Here is a 13,616-nt window from a genome sequence, read left to right on the forward strand (position 1 = left end):
CATGCTTACTGCCAGTGAAGATACAGACACAGGGCAAAGAGGGGGAAGATCTAGGCCTGTCCTCCAGTTTGTTAAAGTTTCCTCCAAGCTCTAAAACACCTTTTCTGTAAGGAAAAGCAATTCTATGCTCTAAAGCAGAGCCAAACCTTCCAGCAGCATAAATGAAAGAAATAAAAGAGAAATAAAAACTAGTGTACTATCTCTTCCTCTTAAACTAAACGCGGAGCAGATCTTATGTTGCCTCTCAAATTTCATCAGAAGATGGTACCACAAAGACAGTAAAAAAACCTTCTACCCAACTCATCCCTGCTGGTTGGTTACTTTTGTCAATGAACCGCATGCAAAACATGACCCAGAACCACAGCAAGAACAGTCTGATTTTTCTGGTTCATAGCCTGTAATGCAAATATTCTAGAGCATTACTTAATGAAAAATACGCGCCACTAAGGAAGATGGGAGCATTAAGCTGCAGTCCACACCCGGGCTCCAGAAGGAACAATTCAGATAGATTGCAAATTTTAGTGTGTAGACAGGGTGGGTAAGACAGACCTGATTTCTCACCAGATGGGCCCTCACTCCTTCCCCCCACAAGAGCTATGTCTGTGCACTGGAGGACTGCAGTGGCACCAGGAAGGCACCCAAAAATGCAGGTGCTTTTAAAAATCACAGTCCTCCCTCCTTATGCTGAATTTGGTAGCAAAAGCAAGACTGGATTCCCAAGCATCTATTGGGGTGAGGTACATTGAAATACTTCATGGAGTATCCCTGCTGATTTAAGACACCTGTCAGTCATATAAGCCACTAGTTACCTGCTTAAAGCAGCAGATCAGCTGCAGTCACCAGGCTTGAGTGAATCAGCTTCACCTGCTCAATTGTGCATCAGAAGAGACAGCTGAGTTATCACAGAGCACATGGCCATGCAGGCCTCAAGGGCGGGCTCAAGTCCACGGCACCACCACAGCATCTGTATTTATTTACATGCTGGGCATTCATTGTAAACTGCTGATCAACAGCTGGTTCCTGGAGAGAAACCCTCTTTTTGCTGAGCAATGTTGCTGCTAGTGCACAGAGGCTGCTTTTTGATCCTGCTGACTTAAGTCCTTGCTGCCACAGCAGGCAATATCACATCTCCCAGTTGCACTGGAACTGTTGGTCCTTTTTACTGTCACCAACACCTTGACTCTTCATGGTGCCTCAAGCAGACAGCGGCAGCACCCCATGAAAGCTATCTTGCCACAGGACATGAGCTCTGAGATAACAACACAGGGCAGCTTGTGCCATCATGCAATGTCCCCCAGGAGTTCACAGCACCAGTGATTTTCCACTTCAGGTCAGAAACGATCACCTGCCTTTCTCCTTCCTCCCTACCAGCTTCAAGACTTCACCTTTGCAAGGTCATAAACCCAGCCTACACTGAGTAGCAATTTCCAAGCCCAGTTCAGGGTACTACTCAGACAACCTTCAACAGCACCTCAGAGGGATGTAAGCAGAGGTCCAAGAGCTGAGGCAAACCATTACGAGTAACAAGTCCCTCCTTTTGAGCCCAAAGCCCCTCCAAGATACAGCTGTCACAGGAGGGAGCGGAGGCAGCTGAAATTAAACACAGCTCCTTTTTGCCGTAGCACATCAGCAAACTTCCAGCCCAGGCTGTGAATCAGTGACAGCTTGTAGTATTTCATCTCTCCCCTCCTTGCCATGCCTGCCACAAGAACGCTTTATCCTCAGACTTTGAAGCGAGCTGCTACGTTATCTAATTTGCTACCCCCAATGGGTGAGGCACAGTGGCATTTTGGTTTCTTAAGACTGCTGTGTACACAATTTTCCCATTAATTTTTATCCTGCTTCGAACAAACAGTGCAGACAGCATGGTCCAGTGGTCGTTCCCACTAATAGCAAGAACAAGCAAAACAGATGAATTCAGTTTGTAAGAAGCAGTACAAACTCATTAGGCTGGGGAGAAATAGAGGTGGTAATATAAATAAGAGAGTAACCTCATCAAAAGAGTATGTTTAATGCTAACAAGAAAAAAAAAGATCAGTGCTGCACCTGACATGAATTTCACACATGAGTTTCTGCTATCAGATTCTGCACAAAAAAACCCGCAAAACTGGCCCACATATCTCCAGCAGCTCCATGCCTGGATATTACCCCTGTGCTTCCAGCAATGTGATACACTTCATCCAGCTCACCTACTTCCCTTTTGGGAAGGCTGGAGATGAAACTGAGCACCCGCTGAGTGCCCAAACAGACTCCCACAGACAATGTGCAAGGGACAAGCATGCCCAGCAGCCAGCAGGGAACCACTTATCACCAACAAAAAAAAAAAAAAAAAAAAATCACTCCCTCTGCTCTCTCAGCCCTGATCTGAGGGGAAAAAAAAAATACTATGAAACATTTCCCAAAGGCAGATCTGGGAAATAAAATTCACAACTCTACAGTAAAGGAAAGCTCCTGGAGTTGGCCACTGTGCCCTCTACCAGCCTCACCATGTGCCACAGCCCATAAGCTACCTGTCTCTGTCTCCAAGAAAATCACTGCCTTAGCACATTTTTTTTTTTCTCCACTCACCTATCATCATCTCCTGTACGTTACAGCCACTCTTTCCTTCCAAAGCAACTGTACATGTTAAATTTCTCACTAATCTCTGAGCTACTCTTTTCAACTCATGTGGCTTTGAAGCCTGCCGTTTCTAGTTCCGATCGAAGAGCTTATATCCCCAAAAGCTTGTCTGCCTTCTCTAATCCTACCTTTTAATCCTGCCCAATAAAAGGTCTGTACAGACAAACCTTGCCTTTACGTCCACACCCAGGGCTCCTCTCCTGACCCTACCTCAGGGCAGCTTATTGCAAGACCTGCAATTGGGAAGCTGCAAATAAAACCCAAGGACTTCCAGGACTTAAAAACAGCAATGGTAACCAAAGACCTTGAGCAATCTGGCTGGAGAGACATCCTCAATGCTTATCTATCTATGGGCAAGCATGTCCCAGGAGTGGCACAGATGCTTTGGTGCACACCAAAGGATCTGGAGGTGCTTCTCACGGGACACAATTTGGTCATGAAGGTCCAGCTGAAGAGCCGCTTTGCTGAGCGCAGCCACTCTTTAGCAGAGCTGATAATGTCAGCAATCACTCCTGGTTTTCGGGATCAGATGGGTTTCTGAGAGCCCCAACCCTGTGCCCTCCTGCCAGGGGCTGCATTTTCAGGGAGCTCTCCCGTTTCTCAGCATTTTCCTGACCCCTAGTGACAAGACATGGCTCTACAGCAGCCGCTTAACATGCAGCGCCCAACTCTCCCTGCATAAACGAGGAGCAAAACTCACTCTTTAAGATGGGAGAAAAGTTTCCAGATCTGTCAAGATACTCACGCTCCACAACCCCTGCAAATTTGCCAGAAAATCCAACGTGTTTAGCAAAGAAACTCAAATTTGGACTGAAAGTCAGGAAACAAGCTGAATACAAGAAGTTTCCCTTGCACCAGGCTCCAGCTGTGCCCAGGGAAGTTATGTGATTAATCCATCAGCAGACTGGACAAAGCAAGGGGTGGGGAGAAGGCTGTTTTGATGTGTTACCTTCCCCCAGGGCAAATATATCCCGTTGCAGGGAACGGAGAGGCCTTGGCAGGGCAGCAAACTGCATGATCTCACCACCGTCCCCCATGGACCATGAGGCAAACTCCTGGGGACCCTGAGGACAAGACTTGTGACACAGGAGTACATTAGCTGCTAGGGCCCATGGCCCTTGTTTCTGTCATGCCACTTGGTTTCAAGGACAAACGCAGAGTGAAAGCAGGATTATTCTGGCTCAGCTCTTGAGTTTGCAAATCTAATTCATGCCAGGCTTCTCCATGTATCGGCTAGCAATGGGTTGTCTCTTCCTGCACCAGTCTGACAGGAGAAGGCATCCGTGGCAACGTGCACTCAGGTACTTTGGACTCAGGTTTGCATCATCCTCCTCCTCCTCCGGGAAATATCCCTTCAATGCAACCATCATCAATTCCAGATACTATGATACTCCACTGTCTTGCACGCAGTTGTCTCCCACTTTGGTATTCACATTTTCTACACATTACAGTGGTTATGCCACTTTTTTAGCCATTTTTTTCAACCTAGCCTTCTCCAGGGTACCTGCACACTGCCTAACATCAGGGCCCTTTACCTAAAGCATCGTGTGAGCAGACCAGAGAAGCCCCTATTTGTACCAACATCCAATTTATTTTGCTCATTGTGCTGAGGCCAAATCCTGGCCCTCACTGACTTTGATAAAATGATGCTACAAGAGGAAGTCTCACCCAGGAATAATTAACGATTCATCTCTATTTATTGGGCCCTTTTGTCAACTTAAACTTGTCACAACTGCAATAAATCCCCTCCAGTGCTAAACAAACTCTTTAATTAAATCTATTGTGCCACAAGAGCAATGCTTCAGATACCAGCAGAGCAGTCAATGATGAGACAGGTTGGCCCACCCTGGCTTAAAACACCCTTTGGGGCTGAGGTTCACACCAGGGGATTGTGACCCTGTCCCAAGCTACTCACTCAAAAGCCATTAACATGGATGCAAACTCTGAAAATGTATTCCCAGTGAATTCCTGAGGCACTGCAGCTGGTTAATTGTTTCCCTGCTAACTAAGCAATTTTTTCCCCCCTACCCACAACACATGAGTTTCAGTCTCATCACAGGAGCAACCTCAAAGCCATAAATACATGGACAATTCAGTACCCACCAGGCAAAAATCTGCTCCCCCACCTCGTGGGTTGCTAACAGTCCTCCTGCCCTGGCTCTCCCCATTCAGGGAAAAGAGGTGAAGCATAGCAAGCCCTTCTCCCTCCCGAACGGTGGGAAGAAGGAATGGCAGATGCTGCCAGACCTGAAGAAAAGCCAAGCACATCAGTTCGAGCCGAAGCAAACTAAGAGCACACCCAGGATGTTCTAAATGCCTTCTCTAAGGAGCACAGACATCCTGACACAGGATCTAGTTCACACCCTGTCTCCAGCTACAGCCAGAAGTGGACCTGGGAAGTACAAGAACAGAACAAGCATAAATGAAGCTTCTCCCTTTTTCTACCTTCACCTACTTTCAGGCCCAGGAGATCTTCACATGATGTGTGTTTTCTATTTGGTAACCCCCATTGGGTCCCTCCTGGACATGACAGACAAACCTCTCCCATGCAGTGCCAGAGGACACCCACCCTTCTTCCAAAGTACAATATAAAACAAACACCCAGCCCTGTAACTGCACCTTGCTTGAGATAAAGACTCCTTCTGCCAGTGTCATCAGCAAACATCCTGCTGCTGAGTCAGCGGCTCTGCTAACAGCCCGTCCAGTGCAAACTTGCATTGCAGCAAACAAGATGGCAGAAGCCATCACTTTGTTTGCTGGTTAATCCCATTTGCCTCACGAGAGGGCCCAAGATGCAAAGTCATAAGTGAATTTACCGTGACTTGAACCATGCTAATGCTAATCCCACAGGTCAGCGGTTCCCAAGGGTCACCTGGAAAAGCACACCTGCAGGAAGATGACATTGAGCACATTTTTAATACTGTTAAGTGAGGAGCCAGCACATACTGTGGGGAAATAAAAACATAGAAAAGAAAAAAAAAATATCAAACCATGTGGGGGGAAAAAAAAGCATGCCAAAAAAAGCCACTTGTTGCTGTGTTGGAGAGTCCTAAGCTCCTGCAGGGAGCTTCGCTCTCCTGGAAGCACCAAGGATCACGCTCTCCACATCTCTTACATGATTGCAAGCAGTCACACATTGCAGCCAGCGCTCTCAGAGAAGGAAACTAGTATCCCTCTTCCCTCAAAGGGACCACAAAAATGTTTCAGGAAACGTAAAATGAGAAAGGGGGGGGAATTCAAAAAGCAAATCTTGAGACGAGAGATAGTACACTGATCTCAACCAAAGCAGCCTTCAGGGTCAGGTACATTATGTTAAAAAAGTATTGACAAAATAAAAATAATAGTAGTAGGTGACTGATATGAGAGTTCCTCCCAATACACAGAAGCAACGCTCACATGTGGGTTTAGCTGCCATTGACCTAGCCCAAAGAAGCACAGCTCCAAACTAGACAACAAGGGAGGGAAAAAGAAAAAAAAAAAATCATCTGTTGCCAGTAAACAAGCATGCCTCTTGCACGGGGCTACAAACTGCTCTGAGCAAACAGCTTGCCCAACATCACTCAATTAATCATTAAAAGCAAATCTAAAGAGTCTCATCTCAAAAAGAGAAATTAAAGCTGTGCAGAGGGTGACTTTCATGCACTTAGGGGTTCAGGAGTTGGAGTCAGCCAAAGGATCCCCCCGGCCACAATTTCACACCGTAGACCGAGGAAAATCACAACTGCCCTGTTGACACTTTTCAGCAAAAGCACATCCCTCTGCAAGGGGATGTAAGTCTGGCGGTTAAGGCTTGATTTATAACCTAGGAGAGAAAATGCCATTACAAAGGAGCTGGGTAATCAGTAGACACAGTATAATTAATCGTTTTTCTCCTGATGTTCTCCAACCACAGAAATTCTCACCTCTAATGAGCTGAGGTGTCTGTCAGTTGCTCTGTACTGGCAGCACACGTATTGGCAAGGTAAATAGGATCATCTCCCAGCTGTGCTGGAACAAAATCCAACAGAGGGAAATCGGGGTTCCATGAGAGATGGGGTATTTGCTTACTCCCCCATCTCCAAATCAATAGGGAGGCCAACAGAGGCACTGTCACCTAGCCAAGGTGCATCTGAAGCCCTGACAAGTCACCATCAAAAGTGTCACGGCATTTTCTTGAGAAAACTGCAGCTGAGATCCCCTGAACACAGCTGTTATCTGCAGCACCCGTATCTCCACCTGCAACTTCATGACAATATTGCTTCCTTTACCTCCTGCTTATGCCGCTGTTTACAGGGGCACTTCTGCTGGGCTATGCTGATGAAACTGCCAGTCCTGTAATTCAAACTTATGCTAAGAAACTATTCTGCTGGCCTTTCCCAACCTTACAAACAATCCCATCTCCTGATTTCATTGCTGGAAACTGTACAGCACCCCTCCTCCTCCATATCAAAGCCTCCAGCTTCATATCTGCACACAATTATTTTCTTCTCAGGTGCTGCATTGCTCTCCAAGTCTTTTCTCCCCAAACAGACACTCAGGGTCTCCCAAGACACAAAAGATGCTCATTTTCCCTTTTCATCACCCTGGCAAGCAAATCTAGAGAGGGCAAAAAAAGGAAAGGAAGAATTTGCTTCCCTCTAACTTGCCTGCTGGAGAAACAAATCATCTCTGTGGCACCCACAAACCCTAACAGTAGAAAACAAAATGTGCACAAGAGTATATACAAGGGATGTATGTCACACTATATTAAAAAATTTCCAGAATCAGTTGCTTCAAGGGTAAAGAAAGCCATGAGGGTATAGCAGAGTGCTGAATTTCTGTCTACCACGTACATCAGCATGGTATAAAATTGTTGTCAGCACTGGAAAATTGCCCATCACGTGAGCAGGTTTAGCAGACAATGAGCTGCAGGACATGGGCACAAATCCGGCAGGCCTGGAGAGCAAAAACACGCCAGGGAGCAGCATGCGGCATCCGTGCAAACACAGTTCCCTCGGCAACGGGAGAAAACACCTTAAAAACGCTCAGAAGCATTGTGCCGCACACGGTTCCCCCCATTACCCTGTCTCTTGGTTCACGTGCTGCAATATAATCCAGGCTGTCCCCAGACAATGCAGCCCTCAGGTCGTGTTTATCACAGAGCTAAAAGGGCTGGGAGGCACACGTGTGCTCAGCCAGGATGACTGTCACATTCATCACATACGTTGCCAGCAGCATCCAGTGGTACCGGCTTTGACTGCCCCTTCTCCATCCCATCCTGCTTTCTGCTTGTGCAACAGGTTAAAAAAGTGACCCTATAGGAGAGGGGCAGGTGGTTCAGGGGTGGATGCATCACCGCTTCAGCATGCAGGGGTTCAAAGAGACCCTGTTTTAGCATCCCCCAAGCCCCGCAGTCCGGCAGGGCCGCACAGGCAGGTGACCACTGCCAGACAGCGTTGGGAAAGGCGCGGGCAGCAGTTCACCGTGGGTGGACCCGGCCCCCTCGCCACGCCTCCCTCCCGCCGCCCCGGACAAGCCACTGCTCCACCGGGCTACAGTACAGCGTCCACCACCCAGCCTGGACCGGGGACGGAGGCCGCGGAGACCCACAGGCGATGGTAAGTCACTACCGGGAAATCTGGCTGTTGCTTTGCAGGCAGCAGCAAAGGATGGGGCAGGAAGGTTTCAGCGGTAGCTTCAGCCTCTGAGAAAAGGCAGGAGGAAAGGGAGAAAGGAGCAGAGCTCTACGCTGTGGTTAATAAGTAACACAGGGAGCTCCGCCAGCTGCTGCTGAATTACCAAAGCCAGCGCTCTCCAGGCTCAGTTCCTCTGCGAGGGGGAGGGAAAGGGTCCGTCAGCAAGGCTGCACTGCCAGCGTGACCCCCACTCAAATTCTGCATGGCAAGTATGACCCCCACACATGCTCCATCTGCACAGCCCATGCAACCCACCCTGGCCAGCTGGAAATCAGCTTTTTCACAGCAGCAGAGGGGACAGGAGCAAAAGACTGTGGGTCTTGTGGCATACGGCATTCCAGCCCTGCCTGCAGGTCCTGCTCACGCCAGGGCTGTCTCCTTTACCTTCTCCTAGGTGACAAGTCACCCTTAAAAGGGAAGATGTTAGTTTGAGCACAGAGGGTTGTTTCATCTCCAAAAAGCCCAAAGCTCTCCCAGTTTCCCATGCTTGTTCCTTTCCCTTGGTTGCACAATGCATCAACTTGGTTTCCTGCTGACAGAAAAACAAAAATCCCAATGCCTTAGCAGTTGAAAGTCAGGAAAAGAACACAAAATAATTAAATTTCCCTAACGAGAAGAGTGTGTTTTAAAGGAGTAAGTGCACATGAAAGCATTAACATGCTATGTTGACAAAAACAGCAGGCTGGCCAATGTGCTGGGGAGGGAGCAGCATGGAGGGCACACAGGGTGTGATGGGCAGGGGGTCTGCCACCACAAGACGCAGCCCGAGGAGCTGGCTTTCATGTGGTCTGTTGGCCAAACCTCAGCCTGGTCATGCCTCCCACTGGCACTGGGCTCTCAGAGAGGAGCTGGGCCCGGAAAAAGCCCCAGGGCCCATCCTCCCATGTAGTTTCAATGCAGAAAAGGGTTCAGAGAACAATTAAGCCACATCCCTTCCAAGCAGCCTGGTTTCTTGCTCTGCCCAGAGGAGGCTGGCTCAGCACCCAGCCCCCTGTGTTCATACCCCTCTGCTCCAGGCAAGCAACAGCTCCGGCTTTACACAGCCTTTTCTCTCATTAGCACCGATATACGAGCAGGAGCTTTCAGCCCCTGGTCCTGAAACCTAGTGTAGACCCTACCCCACTCCCACCAGAGTCCCCCAGGGCAGCCCCCACAGGTGCCCCCCTGCCAGCGGCCCCGCGCAGAGCCAGCCTCCGTCCCCACATTATCCAGTTGCTAAGCTACCCGCACCGGCTTATCACGCCATCGGCACGGAAGGGCAACGGCTGAGGGTTTATTGCACTGAGCTGTGTTTACTCACTACCTTCCCTCCAAAGGTAGTGAGCTCAGGCTCAGGAAGGGATGGGGCTGACGTTAGTGGGGGGTGGTGGAGCCGGGGCTGGCAGAAGGCCATCCAAAACACCGCACAAACTGAAAGGTGGCGTGGGTGGTTTGCACGCTAGTAGCAAGGCCGGGGCACGCAGGAGCGAGGAAGGCTTTCCCAAAACCCCGTGCAAGAGGGAGAGCGTGCAGCTGGGATGCCAGGGGGACAGGAACCATCCCACACCCAGCCACCCCCTCAGCGCGCACCTTGGCACTCTCCATTTCATGGAGTGCTCTGCAGCTGACAGCTTTCTCTAAGCATAAGGGTCGCGGCTACGCAGACAGGTAGCCACCCACACGGCCCCAGTGGCTTAGCAGACCCAGTAGCAGGGGAATAGAGCATGATCTTTCCAATCTTCCTCAAAACACGCAAAACCAAAGAACCCCCCACAAAAACATCAGCTCCACGGCTGCGTCTTTGGCTTTGTACAGCCTGTGAGTAGGTAAACTATAGGAAAGGACGATTTGCCCTCTTTGGTCAGCAGCCCCTTGAGATGCTTTGCTTGGACATTGATGCTCAGAAGCAGCATCTTAAACAGCTGAGCAAACACCCACAAGAAACAGTGGGCTGTATTCGTTGGGACTCATACCTAACTTGCCACACTTTGCTCTACAGCATATAAAGGAAAACAAATTGCAAAGACATGTTGGTCTTTGTCATTGAGAAACAACAATCCTCATCAAGGCAAAAGATCAGATCACCCACTAAGAAAGAATTTTAATTGCCAGAACATAATCTTTCAGATAGAGCAATACCCCTCCGCACTCACTCCTGCCTTCCCCACCAAGCCAGAAGATACGCTGCCTCAGGTAGCCCCCACCCCCAAGAACTCCATTTTAGTTTCATCTTTGACCATATTCATTCCCCAAAGCCAAGAACTGTTTGGTTTTTTTTTTTTCTTTTCCCCTTGAAAAACAAATAACAGCAGTTCTGCCCAAGAGGGCAAGACAATGCTAAATCACAATCCCTCCCCCTGCCCTTTGTTACTCAGATAGAAACAGCCTCTTAGACTCCATCATAACATAAGGGAGATTGAAAAGGAAAAGAAGCTGAACTCCAATTTAGTGTGACTCATCTCTCTGACTCACACTTCTTTCTCCTCTAAAGCAGGCTTCCAGTGCAGATGACCTGCAAATAAAGCTCTCCTGCTTCAGGAAGATACCTCACAAACGTCAAAAGCAAGCAATTCTCAGTTTTAGAAGCCATCACAAAGTTTCAGGTTTTTTTCCCCAGAAGATTATATTTAATGTATTTGGGAGCTTAACCTTACGCAGCCATCATTTCTTAGTACCTCAGGTTTTAATGAATACATATATACACTGGTAAAGTGGTAGGTCTTGCAGGTCAGAGGACAAAAGTGACAAGCTGGACTTCACTTGACCTAGGTACATGCAGGATGTACCCAGGGCAGGGAGCAGAGGACAGCATTGATATCCCCTGTCATCAGCACCCCCCAACTCAGGTCCACACACACACTCTAACCCTCCCACCCAGTCTGCACGGACTCCATGACCCATGAGATGCCTTGCTGCTTTGAACATCTGCTTCATCCTACCTCTGCCACGCTGATCTGCTCCTCTTCCCTTTCCTTTCTGCGGTGTCAGGCAGGAAAAGCCCACAGGCTGAGCGCGGAGGAGAGGGAGCAGCTGCTGCCAAACCTGAGAGCCGTGGGGTGGAACGAGGTGGAAGGCAGAGACGCCATCTTCAAAGAGTTCCACTTCAAGGACTTCAACCGGGTATGAGCATCAGTGGCACAGAGTTTTACAATGCGGGAGACCTGGTTTGCAGAGCAGGGAGTCTCATCCGCAAGGCTCAGCTAAAGAAACCCCTCCGTGTTTCTCCTGAAATGTAATGGCTGAGCAAGATAACCTGCCCAAGACACCAAAGAGCTCAACCCAGCACATGGTTTGTCTGGGAAAAGCTCCCCAAAAAGAGGAAAACCCATAGAAAACCCCAACAAAGATACAGAACATCCCAGGTCCTGCATTTAGTTGGGTTACCTAGAAACACATCATGTAAAATTAATAGCAATGGGGTGAAAAACAATATATCACAGGGTCAGTGGTTCAGAGCTAACTTTTCTTCTTACTGCACTGGGCAGGCCTTTGGCTTCATGACCAGAGTGGCTCTACAGGCAGAAAAACTGGATCACCACCCTGAATGGTTCAATGTGTACAATAAGGTAAGAAAGAGGGATGGGGGCAGGCAACCGGAGCTCTTCAGAGAACACATCCCTTTTGTGAGGCATAGGACAGCAGCAGCAAGTGCTGTCCAGATCAGTGGGACCTCTTTCCTCAGGTGCTGTTCCCTTGGCACATCACAGACAGCCTACAGCTATCACCCACAGATCCTTTCCTCCCCCTTTTTTAACCTGTCCAGCTGAGCAGTAGCTGCCTGGCACACCAGGGTTGCTTTTTTAAATCGGGATCAGAAGTAGCAGCAAGGGGAAAAGCTTCTGGAGAAAGAGTTGAAAAGTGGGCACAGCTGGCTGCTGTGACCAAGGCAGGGGTGGCAGTGACAGCTTGTGGCCAGGATGAGCTGTAGGAAGGAGAAAACCAGGCAAAATGCCAGACCACCTCTCCCACCCCAGGAAATTTTGCTAACAAGTCTGGAGAACATAATACCTGCCTCATCAGATGCGAATTGTCTGCAGCACTGGGGGGAACTGTTCCTGCTCTTTCTGCCAGCAACACTTGGTCGGTCTGTCTGTCTGGTTTAGGTTCACATCACCTTGAGCACCCACGAGTGTGGAGGCTTATCGGAGCGAGACATCAACTTGGCCAGCTTCATCGAGCAGGTCGTAGCTTCTCTCTCCTGACTAGAGAGAGACACATGAAGCCAAAAATCAACTCTGCCACTGCCACAACCTGCATCTCGCCTGGATGGCTGCACCTAGACCCTTCTCCCACTTCCAAGCTAGTTCCTGGATCCAGACTGTCTAACACCATGCCAAACTCCCTGCCACAACTCAGATGGATGGAGGCGCTTCTTGGGCACCATGCATATATCCATCTCTGATCTTGTTGCTTTCCATTCTTAAACCCTTCATTAGCTGTGCGCTACCAGCCCACAAACTGCTGAGCCTCTCTGGCTTTCAGCAGAGGTGCCCTTTTACCAGGAGTCATGTTACACAATTGCACCAGTAAATCTTTCCAGAGCCTGACCCCATCCAGCCACTGTGGTATTGCTTCTTACCTACTGGAATATGCTTTCTACCTAAAACATGGTACGTGAACCCTTTGGTTTCTCTATAACATACCGGCAACTGTGATGTGCAATTTGGTTATTACTGTAACCTCTCTCTAGCAGTATTATAAGCAGGCATGTGATCTCACCCCTATTGTAACCGGCCTTTAGTAGGACATCAACTGCAAATGTTTACAATAAAGGTCTTGGTTAACCTGATGTCAGTTTGGAAGGAGGCCTCACTGTCAAAATAATGCCAGCAGGTTTTCCCAAGGCAGGTACTGGCCTGACTGCTCTCAAGAAGGTGCTTCTGCCATGGAAAAGCTTCTTGATAAAGCAACGTGGAGAAATGGCATGTGCCTACGCAGGCCTGCACCTCAAAGTGAACGGAGTCTGAAAGAGAATGAGATTATCAAAGCCAGAGCAGATCACATAAAAACTGCTTGTGCTAAAATCAGAAGCATATCATGGCCAAGGCGCACACACACAGGGAAGGCACAACCAAAAGGCACGAAAGCAGCACAAGCAACGCGCCAGGGGCTTCTTATGGTGGGGTATCTCCCAAAAGAGGTTGTAGGTGGATTTGGTGGTGTAAGATCTTCACTCCAGTAACACAATGATCTCGGCATTCAGGGAGTCTGCAGCCAAATTGCTGCGTTTTTGGTACAACAGGAACAATTTGCTGTGAAACCAACCCTAGCTGCTTTCAGCAAAACAGTCTGGGAGAAACACTACAAACACCCAAAATTCAGGTCTGCCTTTTTCCTTTTTTTTTTTTTTTAACCCTTTAAAGT

At 48.6% G+C, this 13,616-nt stretch overlaps 1 protein-coding gene across 1 annotated transcript in view; it reads left to right on the forward strand.

Moving 5' to 3' along the window:
* PCBD1 (pterin-4 alpha-carbinolamine dehydratase 1) overlaps positions 1–12,454 on the forward strand; it is a gene marked incomplete at both ends in the record, with an annotated part of 123,534 nt that extends 111,080 nt beyond the window's left edge. Inside the window, 3 exons of the mRNA XM_082308800.1 lie at positions 11,241–11,372; positions 11,738–11,818; positions 12,356–12,454. Of these exons, the coding sequence (XP_082164926.1) occupies positions 11,241–11,372; positions 11,738–11,818; positions 12,356–12,454 (312 nt within the window). The remainder of the gene's footprint in view (positions 1–11,240; positions 11,373–11,737; positions 11,819–12,355) is intronic.
* Between the last annotated feature and the right edge of the window lie 1,162 nt (positions 12,455–13,616).

The sequence above is a fragment of the Platalea leucorodia genome (genome assembly GCF_965183815.1).
Source record: "Platalea leucorodia genome assembly, chromosome: 4".
Lineage (NCBI taxonomy): Eukaryota > Metazoa > Chordata > Aves > Pelecaniformes > Threskiornithidae > Platalea > Platalea leucorodia.